Source organism: Cydia amplana, chromosome 14 (genome assembly GCF_948474715.1).
Source record: "Cydia amplana chromosome 14, ilCydAmpl1.1, whole genome shotgun sequence".
Lineage (NCBI taxonomy): Eukaryota > Metazoa > Arthropoda > Insecta > Lepidoptera > Tortricidae > Cydia > Cydia amplana.
In genome coordinates this window covers 15489714-15510550 of record NC_086082.1, presented here as the reverse complement: position 1 = coordinate 15510550, position 20837 = coordinate 15489714, and the positions used below count along the sequence as shown (strand labels likewise).

The 20837-nt window shown below is 41.3% G+C and overlaps 1 protein-coding gene across 1 annotated transcript in view; it reads left to right on the top strand.

Annotated features, from left to right (window-relative positions):
- Positions 1–20837, top strand: part of LOC134654372 (fatty acid synthase-like) — a 38972-nt gene that overhangs the window by 5928 nt on the left and 12207 nt on the right. The window contains exons 8-25 of the mRNA XM_063509836.1: positions 276–476; positions 2155–2341; positions 2820–2982; positions 3622–3791; positions 4239–4390; positions 4896–5079; positions 6202–6350; positions 7245–7426; positions 8230–8349; positions 8821–8930; positions 9442–9632; positions 10279–10436; positions 10866–11091; positions 16387–16623; positions 16842–16948; positions 17349–17499; positions 18529–18700; positions 19809–19918. Of these exons, the coding sequence (XP_063365906.1) occupies positions 276–476; positions 2155–2341; positions 2820–2982; positions 3622–3791; positions 4239–4390; positions 4896–5079; positions 6202–6350; positions 7245–7426; positions 8230–8349; positions 8821–8930; positions 9442–9632; positions 10279–10436; positions 10866–11091; positions 16387–16623; positions 16842–16948; positions 17349–17499; positions 18529–18700; positions 19809–19918 (2970 nt within the window). The remainder of the gene's footprint in view (positions 1–275; positions 477–2154; positions 2342–2819; positions 2983–3621; positions 3792–4238; positions 4391–4895; positions 5080–6201; positions 6351–7244; positions 7427–8229; positions 8350–8820; positions 8931–9441; positions 9633–10278; positions 10437–10865; positions 11092–16386; positions 16624–16841; positions 16949–17348; positions 17500–18528; positions 18701–19808; positions 19919–20837) is intronic.

The window sequence follows — 20837 nt, the reverse complement described above, 5'->3', positions numbered from 1 at the left end:
ACGGACGAGTCACAATCATAACACGCACCGCCATAGGTACAGTTGTACAGTTACCACACGGGATTGTGACGCCATTTAGGCTAGCACCCTAAATTGGTTGTTCCAATACTTACGCTATGAAATGTCCAATTTAGCTAGAACCCTAAAAGGTGTAACAAACGATGGTACATGCTTCGGCAGAGGGGAAATAGTACGAATGCCGTCTCCCTTCCTCTATATCTTAAAAAATGTCTAACTTGGCCGGTTTTTTAATAATTTTTAACACCATTCTGCAGGTTCTTCTAGGCTTCCACACTGGTATTCTAGCAGGCAACCTGCACTACACTCAGCCGCGGGATGATGTGGCGGCGTTGCGTGACGGTCGGATTAGGATCCTGAGCGACCACAAGCCCGCAGGCCCGTACGTCGCCGTCAACGGTCTGTCGGTGACTGGCGTCAACTCACATGTGCTTCTACGAGGACATTACAGCGCTAAGGTATAAGTGGTATAACCAGGGCCCTGTTTAATAAACATTACAAATTGTAAATTGTAGATTGTACCTGACAGGTTACAACTCTACATGTTTCGGTTTAATAAAAATTATAAGTTACAAATTTGTCATAGTGGAAAATTTACAAAATTGTATAATTTTAGGTACAATTTTACATAATTCTGTTTAATAAACATTTTCACCTTACAGGTGATTGTTTACAATTTTGTATGGAAATTTACTCTATTAAACACATAATTGTACTGACAAGTTTACATATTTTGTAAATTGTAATATAATTACGACAGGTGTTTAATGCTGTGTCAAAACTTGATTTGAAGTGTGCTTTACGATCTGAATAAGAAAAACAGGGTTCTATCTAACAACAAGTAGTGACAGTAATAGTGAAGATAGTGATAACGAATATGTACGAGTAATTCAACGGAATCGGCGAGTTTTTCGTAAAAGGATACATTTTACTTTTGATGTAACGGATTTTTCGTTCAACGAAAATTTTCGGGTGAGCAAGACTACCGTCGAATATTTACTTTTAAAAATAGGGCATGATCTTGAACAAGATACGTTAATCACAACATAAGTACATACCTAGATGTACGAGTAGGTATGTACCGCTATTGTCGAGCAATTTAGGGTTCTATTTAAATAAAGAATATTTAATGGAATATTATTATATACTATTTAAATTGGTTGTTTAATACTTACAATGGAATGTCCAATTTCGCTAGAACCTTAAATGGCTTAAATCCTTAAAAATAGTAAGCCTCACCGGCCGAATAATATATCTTTGTTCTCGTATATTAGACATAAAATTGTAATTTTGTTGTTGTTCTCCATGATTTCAATAGGTAAACCAATTTAATAATTTCTTAATGAGTAACAAATAAGTCTACCCTCATTCATTAAGAACTTGTAGAAAAAACTTACATTTTAAGTAAATTGTACTTCACAATTGCAATTTTGTAAGTACAATATTGTAATTGAAAGCGACAGGTGTTTTCTACATATGTAAACGTTCATTAAACAATGTTTGTAATGGTAATAATTGTAAGTTATTTACTTGTAAGCTTCTTACTTATTTGTAGGATTTATTAAACAGTACTTGTACATAAAAATAACAAATATGTTACTTTTTTACAAAATTGTCGAATTGTAACGTTTATTAAATAGGGCCCAGAACCACTAAACGAACAATACGGTGTAAATGTATTTTTTTCTCCCTTCTTTTTTTCTTAAAGATTTTTATATTGTTGCCACTTGTTGCATGTTAGCTGTATTTTTGTGGACATCTGTTATTGGCTTTGTTTTCTGTTCATTGTGCTATGTATCATGTACTTTTTGTATTGCTGTGGATGCCCCAAATAAATAAAATAAAAATAAAATAAAATAATAATACTGTCCCAGGGGTGGCGATTTTTTAATTTCGTGGCTGGATTTCGTTTGGCTCCCTTCAATATATCTCCACCTATTTAATAGAATTGAAAACAAGTGATCAATACCACTAGTTTCCCAATTTATATCGCTCGTATTTTAAAAAAAGCACATCGCTGTCTTCCACATATTTTCGAGTGACGATATCGAGCGAACGAAAGTCAAAAATCGGCCCCCAGGTGTCCACTTAGCAAACAGGAACCTCTTCAATTTATATTTGTTTTAAATTGACCAGGACTTGACCAAATATCGGAGCTCTATTCCACGATTGGTGTTGCTTTCGGCCCGTACGGACTCTGCTGTACAAAACATAATCAATGACTTGAAGTCACGGCCTATAGACGCTGAAGAGTTGGCGCTGATCCAGAATATACACTCTTCGAAAATAAATGGCCATCTGGGCAAAGGATTTGCTGTCTTGGGTAAGTGTTTTATTTTTATTTTGCATGTTATAAATAAACAATTTTAAAATATTATATACGATCAATATAAAATATTATATTGAATACTATGTGTCAAATTGTACTGGCAAATGACTGGCAACCATGGTAACACTACATGAAATTAAACCTATTTTTATACATTTAAGTCCCCAATCCGCATTGGGCTAGCGTGGGGACTATAGCCCAAAACCCTCTCGCGCATGAGAGGAGGCCTGTGCCCAGCAGTGGGACGTATATAGGCTGAATTATTATTATTTTATACATTTAGATTCAACCATCTTTAGTTAGAATTTTGTATAGGTAGTAGGCGGCACGAGGTTAATCAATCAATCAATTAATCGTTTATTTCCTTAAACTAAGATTTATAATTACATCCGGTTAGGACGGTTAGGTAGCCACTAGCCAGCTTATCTTCATTGTGTGCAGTACGACTTTCTAATAAATGATTGTTTTTCAGATACAGACAAAGAATGTAAAACGATGAGCTTGTGTGAACGGGCTGCATACTTCGACGGCGGCTCTCGGCCCCTGTGGTTCGTGTACAGCGGCATGGGCTCGCAGTGGAGCGGCATGGGCGCGCAGCTCATGCGCATACCCATCTTCGCTGCTGCTATTGAACGGTAGGCCTATTGGTTTATTATTATTATTCAGAGCCCACTGTCACAGTGCCCCACTGCTGGGCAAAGGCCTCCCCCCATCTTTTTCCACTCGTCTATTTGGTTTATAGATAGAAAATTATGACGTACGTCGCGCTGCACGCGGTCGAAAGCCGGGTGCCTTCGGCGCCCTTATACTAAAAGAGTCGGGCTACGCCCGACGTATGTGGCGCGCGGCACACGGTGCAAAGTCGGGCGCCTATGGCGCCCTCATACTTAATGAGTCGGGCGTAGCCCGACGTACTTCGCGCTACACGCGTTCCATAGCCGAGCGCCTTCGGCATGCATATGCATGCTGGTGGCATGGCTAGCGGTAAGAGCGTACGACTTGCAATCCGGAGGTCGCGGGTTCAAACCCCGGCTCGTACCAATGAGTTTTTCGGAACTTGCCGGAGCCGAGGTTTGAACGCGACCTCAGGGCTACCGCGAAAACCGAATTTCGCAAATTGCCGGCATTTTTCTCTGTCACTCTAATTACGCCTTCAGAGTAAAAGAGAAAGATCCCCGCAATTTGCGAAATTCGGTTTTCACGGTAGCCCCTCAGGATTGCACGTCGCTTACGCGCCACTCTTTGCAACTACTAACTTGTATTATGTTGGACAGCTGTCGACGAGCACTGGAACCGAAGGGCATCGATATTGTCCACATCATAACTTCGCCAGATGAATCGATCTACAACAACATTCTTCACTCATTCGTGGGTATTGCTGCCGTCCAAATTGGCCTGACTGATATCCTCTTGCAACTGGGATTGGTTCCGGATAAGATTATAGGTAAATATTAGGAAAGAATACTAATAATTTTGTGGAAATATTCTAATTTGTGTTATTTCAAGTAGAAAGTAGTATACAGTTATGTGCAAAACAATCGCATGAGCTTGAAAATTAGATACCTAAATAAAATCTAAGTAAGTTATTTAAATGGTTAATAGATAACAAAAAATCGCCGATGTCACAACTCATCTCGGTCTCTCTTGACTCGATAGTATGATTCGTTTTTTTTTTTAACAAAATGGGTCCTAATGCTCCTAATATCCGCTGCGGCATACCCCGCACATTCCTTGCTCAACGTATCGTAAATCAATATGAAACAATTGGCTCATGAAGGATAGCTATGTTTACGTACCAGACTTGTGGGCCCCGCAGCAAGAGTATAAAATTACAACATTTATAGAAATATATGTATAGAAATGGTTTACAAGCTTTTACCTATAATTTCAGGCCACAGCGTGGGTGAGCTGGGATGCGCCTACGCAGATGGCTGCTTAACGGCCGAGGAGATGATTCTGTCTGCCTACAGCCGAGGTCTCGTCTCCATCCAAACACCCTTCATACGTGGCGCCATGGCCGCCGTTGGTATCGGGTTTGAACAGGTAAGGTGCAAGCACACACTGCTCGCCCTTAGAGTTGGTCAAAGGCGCCTAGCGTACAATACTCGTACAAGCACATTTTAACGAACTTTGACAACGTTGACAAATTAGTTGCAACTTACTCCGAAAACAAAACATGAGTTATGTATTTGATGCATTGAATAATGTCAGAGTTTTCCACAAGATTTCTGTTTAAAATCCAACATACCTTTAGAACTGACAAATTTATTGAGCGTTTCTTTTATTTTTTGCCATTTTTATATATTGTGACCTTTTTTGCCACTTTTGTGTTCTAGTCAGGATCGCGAACCCTTTTCACCCTTATAGGAGAAAAAAAGTGTCCTAAAATTTCCATACATTTTTCAAACTTCCCTTTTTGTTGCCGCTATACAAAGTATATGGAGAAATGGTAACACAATAGGAAATAACTCTGGGGCAAAAAAAGTCACAATATATAAAAATGGCAAAAAATAGAAACGCTCAATTAAGCAGGAATCTCTCCCGTTAGGTCTCTACGATGTGTCCACCAGAAATCGAAGTGGCCTGCCACAACTCGCCCGACTCCTGCACGCTCTCCGGACCTGCAGATGCTTTGACCGAGTTCGTCGCTCGGTTGACCGCTCAGGGAATATTCGCGAAGGAGGTCCCTTGCTCCAACATCGCGTATCATTCTCGATACATCGCCGAAGCGGGTAACTAGTGCATTTAAAAGATAAATATAAATGTAAAAGATAAAATAAAGATACAAGATAAAATATAGTTTATTTAAGTAGGCATAATTACAATGCGCTTATGAACGTCAAATAAAGCTACACCAGCTCCAACCCTACACCTCTGCCCCGAGATTTAAATCCCCCCTCAATTGGAGGAGGGTATCCCAATATGGAGGCCTTGTTCTCCGGTTGACGCAGTAGTTTCGCGTACGTACCTGGGGCCTTATTCGACATGCCACTTTTGACGTCGCATGTTGAACTTCATTTGATTCTGAATCATTACTAGTCAAAATTTGACATTAGCAATCCACAGTTAGGTGACAACCAAACCAAACCATTATAATCCTTAAAGTAATAATAAAACAAACTTGTTTTTTGTTAAATTATTGGTTGTACCAAATGAACTATCCGCACTTGATGAACTTCATATGTACTTCAACAGTTGAATTGAAAATGACGCGAAATCTGACAGTTGTACATGTCGAATTTAAGAGCCCGATCACATTGTGTGAGAAAGCAGAAATGCGTACGACGTCAACCTGCAATCAAGGCCTGATGAAGAAACTTATTTAAGGCAGTATTTAAGGGAAATAATTGTAGTCCAAAGGAAGTATAATGATATAATGCTGCCGGTATACATAACATAACAGCCTTTGGAAATCCAGTTTGAAGTTGAAATTTATTCATCAGCAATATTATTAACTATCGAACCGGCCTAGCTTCACGCGGGTAGTAAAGCGTTATCAAATCACTTTTGGTCCAGTGCGCCACCTAGGCTAGCTTATAGAATTTTTCACGCGAAAGATTTTAATTTACGATTACTCCTAAGGTAACTATTCATTTCAATAGGGTTGTTGACTCATGTTGAATTTTATGCCTAAAATAGATAAAAATGAGCAATTTATAACAATAAATTGGAAACTTAAAAAATATAAAGGGAATAAAAAAACAAGACCTCAAAGTTGCTAAATTGAAGTTTTTTTCAAACTTCCAAAAAGGAAAAAATAATGGTACCTACCTACTTACCGTTCGATTCCTTACAGTTTATTAAAAAAAAGTTGTATGGCAACAATATTTTGATGGAATTAATACCTATTACAGGACCAGGACTTCTAAAATACTTGAAAGAAGTAATCAAGACTCCGAGACTCCGCAGCGAGCGCTGGGTGTCGACCTCGGTGCCGCAGGAGCGATGGGGCGAAGAGATGACCAAGTATTCCTCGGCTGAGTACCATACTAACAACCTTCTGGTAAATACTATTTACTATATATGGGACAGGTACCCCTGCGATTATTAATTTGATGCTATTATCAATGTAGATGACAAATTCCTAGCCTAGTTATTTTTTTACTTAATTTTTCTAAATCTTTTTAATTTTTCACTTTAAGTCCTCTACGTTTCTGAAATTGTAGCTTCTGAAATTGTAGAGGATAGCTACGCGACCTTTTTCAAACCAAAAGTAGTCTCCATTTTCCACCTTGTTTGCATAGCTGTGGTTAACATAGCTGTGGTACACAAACCTACGCAATAAAATTTTAAAATTAATATTTAGAGAGGAGAATGGGTACTACGTTTTTATCGGAGAAGCGGTTACGTGACTACATGTCTTAAAATATCACTGTCGATGGTTACTGCTCTGACGGTCTAGCATGAGTAGCGTTCTAGCGCGCGAGACCATACTTGACGTCGCGCTAGATGTATGAAGTCGCTCGCGAGAACGCAACTCATGCTAGCAGGTCAGGCGGCCTAGCCAAGGTGACAATGCTATCGCTTCGCCATCGAATCGCTTTGTGTCTTTCTATCACTCTTCCATACGATTTTCATGTTGTCTACGGGGCCCCGGTCCATATTAATATGAAGAAATATTGATACCATACCCACAGCCATAGACTAGGAATCCTCTAGACGGAGTTTAGAGCAATTATTTCATGAAAGCGATGCTACCAAAAATACTGGGGTGCGGGACGAGGTGAGCGAGTCCCGTGCCATGATTGGTTCAAAGACACGGACGTCACACAAAGACACTTTGACTCGAAAATGGAGTAAAACTACCGTATATTTGTGGCAGAGGGGGTAGCGCTACTATGCTCAGTCTGGAGGATGTCTTGTCTGTGCCCACAGCTCATACCTTCGGTTGTCACAGAACTCGGTGCTCTTCGAAGAGACATCGCAGCTGATCCCTCGCGACGCGGTGCTGGTGGAGGTGGCCCCGCACGGGCTGCTGCAGGCCATCCTCAAGCGCGCCATGCCGACCTGCGCACACGTGCCCCTCACGCGGCGCAAGCACCCAGACAACGCGCGCATGCTGCTCGAAGCAATAGGACAGTAAGTTACAGAAAAGCCGGCCAAGTGCGAGTCGGACTCGCGCACGGAAGGTTCCGCACCATCAACAAAAAATAGAGCAAAACAAGCAAAAAAAAAGCAAAAAAACGGTCACCCATCCAAGTACTGACCCCGCCCGACGTTGCTTAACTTCGGTCAAAAATCACGTTTGTTGTATGGGAGCCCCACTTAAATCTTTATTTTATTCTGTTTTTAGTATTTGTTGTTATAGCGGCAACAGAAATACATCATCTGTGAAAATTTCAACTGTCTAGCTATCACGGTTCGTGAGATACAGCCTGGTGACAGACGGACGGACGGACGGACGGACAGCGGAGTCTTAGTAATAGGGTCCCGTTTTGACCCTTTGGGTACGGAACCCTAAAAAGTCACAACACACACACACACAGTACAACAACAACAACACACACAACAATACATACAGTTAAATTCGAGTAAGTTCTGAGTAAGAACTCTTAGAAAAATTCTTACTTCTAAATTACATTGATTTATAGGACTATAACAACAACAACATAAATATAGATTGTACGGTCAAGCACACAACAGTACATTGTGACCAAGAGTTTACGCATCTGAGCAATTTATTGATGTTATTATTCCATAATAATATTGGATTGTTTTACAAATCTAATTCAACACTAAGGATTTCACAATAATAAGTGCGTATAAGCCAACTAGATGTTCAAAATTATCTCAGCAGACCTTTATTGTTAAGGTAATAAGACCGTACGCAGATCAATTTGAACATTTTCTCGTTTAATTGTGTGTATGCTTATATTTTTCAGGTTATTCATGGAAGGATATTATCCGGACATACGTCACTTGTATCCAAAAATGGAGTTCCCTGTCTCCACGGGCACTCCTCACCTGTCTCCTTTAGTGGAATGGGTTCACCAGGAGAAATGGTAAGAAGACTCCATTGATTAAGAGAAGGCATAATAGGCCAATCAATTTAGGACATCTTACACAGATCAACCTAGCCCCAAACTAAGCAAAGCTTGTACTATAGGTACTAGGTTATATACATATACATACATAGAAAACACCCATGACTCACGAACAAATATCTGTGTTCATACAACTAAATGCCCTTACCGGTATTTGAACCCGAAACCGTCGGCTTCATAGGCAAATCTTCTATCTCAGCATGTCGCGGGCGATTTCCAGCGCCGATCTTCCGATAGTTCCACCGATACCGACCTTACTAAGTTATTCGACATAATTTTGGAATTTTGGAGCTTTTAGCTTTTGGACTATAGGTACCTAATTAATTGAGTGGTTATAGGGTAATGTAAATTTTGTCCTACTCGAGTGATAAATAAAGTAAAACCTTATACCTATTAGTATAGGTACCTAATTCACTTTTCAATCTTTAGGCATTTGGCGCAGTATGCCAGTGCAGTAAGGAGTTCGGCAGCAACTTGCACTTTCAAGATAACCCTACATGATGACGAGTATGCTTATCTACGAGGAAATCGGGTGGGAGGTAAATATTATTTATTAATATATTCTGAAATATGTATGTCGGAGAACGGCTGAAGTGTGCCATCTATCGCCTTCAATCTATCGCATTATCTTTGACAAATAGAGCAAACTAGGGTGTTACGTTCACCTGAGTGCCGTTCGACGCAGTTCCGCCAAGGCGTCATAGAGTGCGCTGTCAAAACAAATGAAATCCAGTTGAAGTTATGTTGTTAATCAATCTTCAAATGAGAACGAATGGGGGAAGATGACGTCTGTGGCGGTTCCTGGGTCTAATCCACTGGTTTGCTTTGGACAAGAAGTGTAACGTGTGCTATGATTTGTAATCAGTCTTATTCAGTAAAGACTGTGAGTTGAATAACGTATTTCATTGAAAGCCCTCGTCATCTACGATTCAACGTGCTGATGTGCTTGCGATAGTATGATATGCCCACGATTCCCGACATGTACATTCCGAACAACCGAAATTCACGGAAATCTTTAGAATATATTTAAAAAAACTGAACGTTCGACAGGCAAAACGGTGTTCCCGTTCGCCGCTGCGCTAGTGTGCGCATGGGACACGCTGGCAATGGTGGCGGGCGCTCCTCGCCGAGTGGCGTCCGTCACATTCGACCAGGTGGAGCTCTACTCGCAGCCTATACTGCACGACTCGCGACTGCTGCGCCTCACCGTTGCACTGCATCGTGGGACCGGCCGCTTTGAGGTGACCTTTTGTTCTTTAAGCCCTTGTGCTACACGGTCGCCGACAAGCCTTCTAACCGTCTGACCTTGGTCTGACCTTGGTCAGTTTTGGTCAAATTTTGTTGGTCCGGGACGTACCAAGGCCACGCGGTCTGAAGGCTTGTCGGCGACCGTGTAGCAAGGGCTTTAGTATTGTAATTTGCTCCGGTCACTCCGCATGGCGTGACTCACTCCGCGATTTCGTCGCGTCGTACAGTACCTACAAGTACATGCGGCCCACACCAATGTTGGTGTCTAGCCGTAGTAGTTGCCGCGCACCGCTACGGAACGGACGCCTGCTCGCGCTTGCGCCACCTAGCGGTCATCTGTCGTAATAGATGCGTTTTGTTAGAGAGTGAATCTTCATACCTAGTAGGTACTATTATTTATTCTGTGCCCGAACTGAGAACTAGCGGTTCGCCAAAAACTACATTACCGCCGACTGCATTATTGCTGCAAATGTCAAAAATCCGGGCAGCAACATATTGCTGACATTTGAGGGAGTAATGCAGTCTGAAACACGACACCCTTCGGCCAAAAGGTGCACTCGATGGTCCCCAGCAGTTATTGTCCTTTTGATTTATTTTTCTAATAATCTGATAATACCTATTCGAATTGTTTTTTATTAGATTGACGACGGTATCACAAAAGTGGCTTCAGGTTACATCAGGTTGAAGAAAACTGTTCTATCAAATATGACTGATAGTGAACAAGATTCAAAGGAAGACATTAAATTTGGAACGAAGGAAATTTATCAAATTTTGAATGAGAAAGGCCACATGTACCGGTGAGTTCTTAAGTTATACTTAGTCTAAGTGATACGACAAATTCGAAAAGTTATTTAATATGTTTCCATACAACGTTAATGTTATTCGGGGTGTTTGGTACATCGTTTGCCAAATTAAAATGGCAGATAGGTTGAATAATTTGCTATCTTCTAATGCGTAGAAAAAAAATTGCGCATGTTTTTTTTTTCAGCTCTACGCCAGTTTTCCGTAAATATCAAATTGTTACGTGCACAGTAGTGAGAAAACCGTGGGCATTTTTCTAGGCATGAGGGGATATAGCAAATGACTCAACCTATCTGCCGTTTTAATTTGGCAGACGATGTACCAAGCACCCTGTAATACGTAAGTATGTAGGTATTTACTTCGGATTTACCTTAACGTTAATCCACATGTTGTTGATGATGATGATGATGAACGGTAATCCACAGAGACGAATTTCGGGGCATACGCGAAGCAAACGCGTCCATCACGGACGGCCTCGTGACCTGGACGGGTCGCTGGGAATCATTCCTCGACTCACTTCTACAGTTGAACGCGCTTCAGCACTACACGCTCAACCACAACGCACGCGAGCGCGTACAGCCTTCCTTTATACGCGAGATCACTATCGACGCAGACCTCGCTAAAACAGTACAAGTGGACACTGATATGAAGGTCACAATTAGTAGGATACATGACTATACGAGGTAAATACACAAGTATTATAGTAATTATGGAACACTTCACATTAAAAATAGAGTGGAAACTACTCGCATTAGTAGGTACTTAGGTACCTATGTACATTTTCATTTTCTATTCGCGTGAAAGGTACGCTTTGAACGTCCGCGGCGCGGCGCGTCATCGTGATAGCAAGAGATCTAAGGTCCACCACCTTGCATTTTGGAGACAAAGCAAACCGCTTGGAACAGGTGTTCCTGGGGGTGATCTGAGCTGATTTACCCCGGTTGCCGAGAGGTCCCCCCCAGCAGGTGGGCAGGGGAGGGGGGGCAAAAGTGCCTCCGGCGCGCATCACTCTAAATTTTATATCTGCATACATCTAGCAACTATATCAAGTTTGGTGTCTTTTTCGTATAATTCGAGGATGGAGAATTCATTTCTGTGACTAAACTTTCACTCACCCATACAAAAAAAATTGAGAAATTCAAAATTAAAAAAAAAACTTTACCCTTTTTTTTTAAAAAATCCTCTACAAAATTAAAACTACGAGGATTTGCTCTACAAAAAAAATACCTGTCAATAGCCTAGTTATCCTTATATATAGAATAGTAAACTTCTCAATCATTTTTCTTTTATAACTCTGTAAAAAAAAAATTTATGTCGCGCGGCGTACCTGCATTGTAAGAGCAGTATGCAGCTTTTAGGATTTTTAAGTATGTTTTGATGGTTTCTTATAAGTTATTATGCTTCTTTTTGTAGATTACATTAATATATTACTTCTGGACGTGATATATATGCAAATATAAATGAAATATATAAATAATAATAATAAGTGGCAGCACAATTCCAACAAGCCCTCGAGCTTGGTTCTCTCCCACCTTCCTTAACAACTGGTGTCACCTTCCTGCTCTTCAAGTCCGGTAGTACCACGGAAGCAAAAAACTACAGACCCATCACATGCTTGCCTACACTCTACAAGCTCCTTACATCCATTTTGAGAGCAAAAATCAATGCGCACATTGTCGCAAACAATATTTTGGCTTCCGCTCAAAATGGATGTAGGGTTGGGTCCCGTGGTACTAAAGAGCTCCTCCTCATAGACATGACCATATGCCAACAAATCCGGCGGAACAAGGGGGCCCTCTCAGCCGCTTGGATTGACTATAAGAAGGCCTATGATTCGGTGCCTCATTCATGGCTGGGGAGGGACTTAGAGCTGTATAAAGTTGATGCAGCTTTGAGAGCCTTCCTAAGCGCGTATATGAGGCAGTGGACCACAGTCCTTCGTCAACCAGGAGGCGGGGATGACCGCTCTGGCCCGCAGGATTTTATAAGGATTGAGCGAGGAATCTTTCAGGGTGATAGTCTGAGTCCCCTGTGGTTCTGCCTAGCTCTGAATCTCCTAATGAACCTCACCCTGCTGAAAGATTTGGGACTAGGTTGCCGGCTACGGAGAGAGGGTGAAGTCATTTCTCACCTTTTGTACATGGATGACCTCAAATTATTTGCACAAAATAGTCAAGACTTGTTGGACCTACTGAAAACTACCGAAGTCTTCAGTAGTGCCATCAACATGGAGTTTGGTGTCGATAAATGTGCGGTTATACATGTAGAGCGGGGGAGGGTTGTAAATTCAACAAATTTACAACTCTCTGAGACAATGGCTTTCAGATCTATCTCTGAATCAGAAACCTATAAATACCTTGGTATGTCACAGTTTCTGGGTATTGAGGACGTGGGTATTAGACGGTCGGTGAAGGAGCGCTTTTTCAGTCGGCTCACAAAAGTCCTTAACAGTCTTTTGTCAGGAGGCAACAAAGTGCGTGCCTTCAACGCCTGGGTAATGCCCCTACTTACATACTCCTTTGGCATACTAAGGTGGACTCAGACCGAACTGGAAGCCCTAGATCGGAGGGTCCGATCACTGCTCACCATGCATCGCATGCTACACCCACGCTCGTCAGTTATGAGATTGTACATCCCACGGAAGTGTGGAGGCCGAGGCTTCCTAAACGCCAAGGATCTCCACAACCGCCAGGTGTACAATCTCAGGAATTATTTCCTTAACAACGAGTGTGGGATGCATCGTGTTGTGGTGGCAGTAGACAGGAACCTCACGCCGCTCTCCTTGGCAGACGAGAACTGGCGCAAACCTGTGGTACTAAGTACTGCAGATCGCAAGGCGGCATGGGAGAGTAAGGTGCTACACGGGCGGTTCTACAAGGCCCTCACGGGACCCGATGTGGACCTGCTCGGGTCGGTGAACTGGTTACGATTCGGGGACCTCTTCGGAGAAACCGAGGGTTTTGCCTGTGCAATTGCGGACGAAATAATGATGACGAACAACTATCGGAAATATATCCTGAAGGACGGTACGGTCGACATTTGTGGGGCATGCCGCCGTCCCGGAGAGTCACTCAGGCATATCATTTCCGGTTGTTCTCATCTTGCTAACGGCGAGTACTTGCACAGACATAATCTGTGCAAGCTCGTAGCCAGGATTATTCACCAGCAACTTGCTCTTCTATATGGTCTTGTGGACCGCGAAGTACCATACTACAAGTATTTACCTGCGCCTGTTGTCGAGAATGGTCGTGCCACGCTCTATTGGGATCGATCTATCATCACTGACAGGACTATTGTAGCCAATAAGCCTGACATTGTGATAATAGATCGATCGCAATGTCGGGCCGTGCTCGTTGACATCACCATCCCCCATGATGAGAATCTCGTGAAGGCCGAGAAGGACAAGTCCAGTAAGTACTTGGCTCACGAGATAACCGCCATGTGGGATGTTGATTCGACGATCATTGTCCCGATAGTCGTTTCAGTGAACGGTCTAATAGCGAAGAGTCTCGACCAACATCTTGAGAGACTCTCGCTAGGTGGTTGGATCAAGGGCCAGAAGGCGCCAGATGCAGAAGGCGGTGATCTTGGAAACGGCGCGGATAGTCCGCCAGTTCCTCTCTCTGCGGCCCTGACGACCGGCAGCTTGGGATTTGCCCCGCTGCTGGCGGCACCCTAGGTTAGGTTTTTTATAATGTGTTTATATGTATTTTTTATTGTTTTGTAAGTGTTTTTATATTTTACTTTTATATTCATATTATAAAAAACCTAACTTAAGATGAAAGATAAATAAAGTGAATAATAATAAAATGCTTTATTGCACACTACAAAAGAAATGTTACAAAAGTATGAACAGGTACAAAAATGTAGGTAACAACAGGCGGACTTATCGCTAAATAGCGATCTCTTCCAGACAACCTTCAGATAGTGAGACGGCGGAAAAGATTCAAGTTAACGGAAGTTAAATAAAGATGTTGGGAACTAATACCAACGGTCCCTGAGCGCGAGCGCCGCTGCACTGCACCGCATTCACCTCCGTTTAGATACCTACACTACACGCAAATTTAGTATAATTTTTATGTATACATAGATAAGTATCTCAAAAGACGTAGAAGATAAAAGGTCACAATAACTAAATAAAAAATTGATCTGTCGTGAAACTATCCAGTAGGTAGACAACTCATTCTGCATAGGATAATCCAATATTCAGTTATATCGTACTTATTGTAAATTCCTATATTGTTTTAAATATTTACTTTCTGTACCTACTTGCGTTATGCTGAATAATGTTTTGAAGTAAATGCGTGTCTAAACTAAATGCGTGTAGGTATACCTACTTCAGCACGGTCCGCCGTGCGACACAAAACATTTTTTTAAATACAATTATTAGTTAAAAATGGTTGATAAGTTTATTATTCTATATAGTAGAATAACTGGGCTATTCACATGTATTTTTTTTTTAGAGCAGATCCTCATAGTTTTAATTATGTAGAGGATTTAAAAAAAAAAGTGTAAAGATTTTTTTTGAATTTTGAATTTCTCGATTTTTTTGTATGGGTGAGTGAAAGTTTAGTCACAGAAATGAATTCTCCATCCTCAAATTATACGAAAAAGACACCAAACTTGATATAGTTGCTAGATGTATGCAGATATAAAATTTAGAGTGAGGCGCGCCGGAGGCACTTTTCCCTCCCCCTCCCCTGCCCACCTGCTGGGGGGACCTCTCGGCAACCGGGTGAAATTAGCTCAGATCACCCCCAGGAACACCTGTTCCAAGCGGTTTGCTTTGTCTCCAAAATGCAAGGTCCCCTTAGAAAACGGGATCTTAGATCTAGTACTATGAACCTTACGGCTCGGCCACGACTTTACGCGACTGGCGACGGCGGCAGTGACAACCTTAGGTGGGAACGAAAGTTCCGATCGCTGTGTCTCGCTCCAACCTATGGTTAACGCTGCCGCCGTCGCAAGTCGCTCAATGTCGTAGCCGAGCCGTTAGTGTCATAATGCACGCAGTATTGGTCCGTAACCGAGCGCGTCAGTTGACGAGTTTGTCTGTAAAAGGGTTAAATGTATCGTTATTTTTTTCCTAGGCAATTCAATTAAATAGTATTCTAATGATTGCAGATGTGGCGCTGTTACATTTAAAGGCATCAAGTTTCAGCGTATTACCAAATCGGGCCAACGCTCTCTTGTGTTCGATACAAAGTTAGAGCCGAGGTTACAAGATGGCAGTGATTTAAAAAATGTATGTCTTTAAGTATACAAATAAAATTATCACAATGTATGACTACCTATATATGTAACTATAGTTTGACAAATTCGTACGTGACACTCCCGTCACTCCCGTGGTCCGCGGGCGACGGAGGACGAAAGACAGCAGGGGCAAAAGAGAACGAGATGACGACCCCGCCGCCCACATGCTTCATACTCGCCCCCGCTGCCCTACCTAAGCAAAGGTTATACGATAGGTCCTAGGCGATGATAGGTATACTTACACGCAGTGGCGTACCGTGAACCAATCTAGCCGTGGGCGAAAACCACATCTGCGAGCCCCTTTTCAATGTGTTTCCCATGGTAATAAAAAGGTTGGCTTTGCGAGGCCTCCCTAAGTGGCCGTGGGCGAAGGCCCACGCCTAGCTACGCCACAGCTTATACGTAATTATTCATAGGGTACTTACTTAAATATTATAAACATATATAGAAAACATCATTCATTTGGGAAAAAATGATCATACTCATCACATCACACACAAATTTAAATTAAATTAAATAATCATTTATTTGTCCTACAAAGACAACTAGCGTACCTACTATTTAATGTATACTGAGATTACTGAGCTAATATACTGATCTACAGCTACAGAACTCCTCACTAAACGTGGCCCGACACGCACTTGGCCGATTTCTATTAATTCATGTTGTTTAAAATTACGATGTTTTATTCAGGGTGCAGAAACTGTAAACGTGTTGGAAAATGGAAAAGCGCAGACAAATGGAAAAACACTGGCACACAAAAAACCTTCGGCAAACGGAAACATGCTGGAAAATGGAAAAGCGCTGAAAAATGGAAAAGCGTTGAAAAATGGAAACAATTTGGAGAATGAGAACTTATTGGGAAATGGAGACGTTGAAAATGTCCAATCTTTGCAATTTGTCAACGCGTTACAAGATGACCGCATATCGGTAAAGGTTAGAAAGACAGTACAGTTTCTATCAGATATATCGGAGCGGGAAGGTGCTTAAAAATATCTAAACACCTTATTGTCAATAGAGGCGTGTTCGGATATTATTGAGCACCAGGGCCGCTCCGATATATCTGTCGTAATAGACGCGTTTTGTTTGAGAGTGAACCTTCTGTACCTAGTTATATTATTTATTCTTATCTGTGCTTACAATTACAGGTTCACTTCGCTGGTCTGAATGCTAGAGATCTTCAAACAAAAGGGGTGCTTAAAGATAATACCAGTGAGGGTGGTTATGGAATGGATTTCAGTGGAATCGACAAAAAGTAAGTACTCAAGATAAAGATAGTTCATTGATATAAAAAATATATATACAGGGTGGCCCAAAAATACCGTTCCGAAACTCATTATTACGTGCCAGGATTTGAATCCACTTCGCCACCACCATATATCAAATGGGTCATCACTCATCAACTATTTCTTGTTGTTATTCTGCCCCATCAGCGAGGAGACAATAGTAGCATAGATTGTTACAAGAACTGCTGTACCATGTTCTACTAACATGCTCAGTAGATGTCCCATTATGGAAAGGTCTTATAACTACCATAAAATGCAAGTTTGGTTCATTTAAATACGAAAAACCTGGAATTTTAAGAGTGACTCAGGAGACCGTAACCATAGCAACGTGTGACAAGAAAAAGTTGATTAACCCAAATAACATTTCAGTGGGTCTCGAGTGATGGGCCTGCTTCCCGGCGGCGCGTCGCGCCCGTCAGTGCGCGTGCGGCGGGAGCTCCTGTGGCCGGTGCCGGCGCACTGGAGTCTCGAGGACGCCGCCTCCGTGCCTTTCGCCTACTCACACGCGCTCTACTGCCTTGTGAGTCTAGCTTTACCTAACAATATAATATTTAAAACTTTCGCGTTTTGAACACATATCAACTCACATTTATAGACGGGTCTATCGCGAAATTTATTTAATTACCTTTATTTACCGACGTTTCGACACAGGTTTCACTGGTCGCGGTCGCGGCGAACTGATGTCCCACCAAAATGTCAAAACAGAGATTTGTGCAACTACCCGACGAAAAGTGTATGAAAAAGTTTGGGGTAGACATCACATTTTCAAATCATCCACTACATATAACATAATGTTAATTATTGTCAATAGTCCGACATGCAACACTCACAATATCGTGTGCGTGGGCACACATCCGAAGATAGATAGATAGATTTTTACCTAACAATATTCAAAATAATCATGACAATGTAAATCAGTTGCTGGTACAGCCACTGAGCCACCTCACACTAGCTTCTTTTGAGCGTCGGCGTCTGGTCAGCGTTATGGAAAATGGCGTCGCCGTGCAGTTGCGCCAACGTTGCGTCGAGCAGCTGCCATAGAGAGATGCTGACGCTCGGGAGACGCAAGTGTGGGGTGGCCCTAAGTTGGGGTCATAATGTAATGATTGTCAGATTATCATTAGTCTAATTCTGAATCTGTTAGCGCTATGTACCATAAAATTCAATTTTGGTTCATTTAAATACGAAAAACCTAGAATTTTAACCTTTTCGACGCCGTGTCAAACACAAAAGCTGTCACTCGGACGCCACGTCACCGAAGTGTCAAAACTGAAATTGAACTTTATTTATTTGGAAATTTAATTCAGGCAACAAGGCCCATATTACAAATACCTTACAGACTAACATACATATGTATTTTATAAACTTAAAACTAAACACTAGCATATGCATATGCATGTTGCTCTGTGGTCTGTGACCGATTAATCCGTCTTTGGCGTTGGACCTGCGGTGCGGATATATCGGTCACTGGCATCCAAAAGGTTAAGAGTGACTCAGGAGACTGTAACCATAGCAACGTGTGACAAGAAAAAGTTGATTAACCCACCAGGCCATCAGAACGCAGCTGGCTCCGCGCTCGACGGTGCTGGTCGGGCACGGCGCGGGCGCCACGGGGCTCGCCATCATAGCGCTGGCGCTGCACTGCGAGTGCCGAGTGTTTGTCGTCGTCGGCGGTGTCGACAAACGGCGGTTTTTGCTGAAAACATTCCCGAAACTTAACGGTTAGTTACAATACAAATCCCCTATAATGCACAACTTCAAAATTTTACAAGCGCTATTAAAGTCTTTTTAATTTCAGCCGTTGTTAAAAAAGGCTTATTATTAACCGGGCACCTAAAATATTAAACAGGAACTTTCATTAGGCATATAATAATATAATTTGGCTGTGCATTAATATTTTAGCGCCAAAAAAAATATTTTAGCCTCAAATAAGCATCATATTATTAAAAAAACTGGCAGCAAAATCAAGCCACCTAAAAAAATTATAGGGAACTTAAAGTGATAGGTTGGCATCTAAAATAATAAATTGGCAACTAATATTGTAAAGCGATCATAAAATTTAGTTGTCATCTAGTTGTTCACACCCTGTTCACACCTAAGTAATCAACTAATCTTAACTGAGCATATCGTTTCAGCTAGGAAGTCTTTTAACAGGAAAGCAATTAAATTTAATGAATATTGGTCACTTTTTACACAAAACACCTCAAATTAATGTACCGATAGGCAATGGTCAGTAGGTATACTTATAGTCGAAATTTCTAATCATGAAACACCTAATGGCCATTATACCATTAGATCTTTAAATGTTTAATTACTAATTTCAATAGTTACCACTGTGTTCTGCTAGAGTCAACAGATAGGTGCGACGACGAGCGAAGCGAGGAGGAGCGTGTTAGGTTGACCGTGTAATGACCAAACAAAATATTTTAAAAGAATTTCATTTTTTAATTAATAGATATCCGTTTTCTTTTTAAAATGTGCTTCATAAATGGTCTCCAATATATTAACTCAGTTGCCAAATAAATACTTGGTACCTGCCTAAAAAAAATCAAAAGCTGTAACGGCATTAAAATACAACTCATATTGATATATTTTAAGGCTCCGTTTTTGTTGCCAAACTATTAATTTTAGTAGCCATTTCTATTTTTTTAAACTACCCAAATTCGATTAATTAGGTTACCGGTTAAATACGTGCCGTAAAAAAATACTTAATTAGTCTTTGATGTACATATTTTGCCACCAAAATATGCTATTTTCCTGTATTGTGTAGGGTGGTTCTGTTATCTCTGCAGCTTTTTTTTATAAATATGTGTACTGATGTAATTTCAGCTGATGATATCATATGCTGCCGAAACGACAACTTTGTGGAGCGTGTGATGCCAGCTACGAATGGACGAGGTTGTGACTATATCATATGTGGGAGAGGAGATTACAAGGATGTGAGTTAAGGCAAACAGAATAAAGTGTATAGAGAGTTACTGTCATGGTAAATTATGTATGACAGAAGATTAAAACTGATAGAACGCCATTTGACTTTGATCCTTATTCTTTAACTTATATGTATCAATTTGTTAAATGTCGAAAATTAACACCATCTACTCGAGACTAGGCTAAAGGTATGGTGCAATCTTATCGAGCGATGGCGCCATACATTTGACCCACTGTCACTGTCTGTACATAATTTACTTTGACAATCCGCCTCTATTGGTTTAGGGAATATGTATTTACGGGATTTTTTTTTAAATTAAAGCCTTTATAAGGACTCGAGGATATATTAAGATAAAGAAACATAATTTGTGAGTTTTTTTAAATTACTTAATGGCAAAGACGATTTGTAGAAATTCCATTTTACCTATATGTCATTTTTTCCATATTATATTTTACTGTTTTATTTTTCTCAGGCCTATTTAAACTGCTCTGCACATTTCGGATACACTCTGGACATTCATCGAGTGAATTTGAACGAAAACTACTCGTTCAAGATGTATGCCTTGACCTGTGAAAGATCTTACTTATCCATAGATTTTTCTGGTCTTTTTGAGCATAATGACATAAAAACTTTCAAGGTTGGTAAACTCTCCAGGCCGCGTAGCCAAGATGCCAATCGCTTACGCTTCGTAGCGATCAAAACGCAACTTTCACTGTCGCCACAGGGCGGACACGCCATACATCAAAAATCATTTGCGTTTATATGTGTGTACACGCGTCATTATGTGGGTAAGTCGCTGTACTGAGAGGACGCCAGAAGTCCGCCAGATTCATGTCGCGGCCAGTCGCGGGGCGAGGTAATGCGAGTCGGGGCGGGGCGGTGCATTATTCTGTGCTGTCGCACTAATGTGGGAGAGTGATAGAGAGACA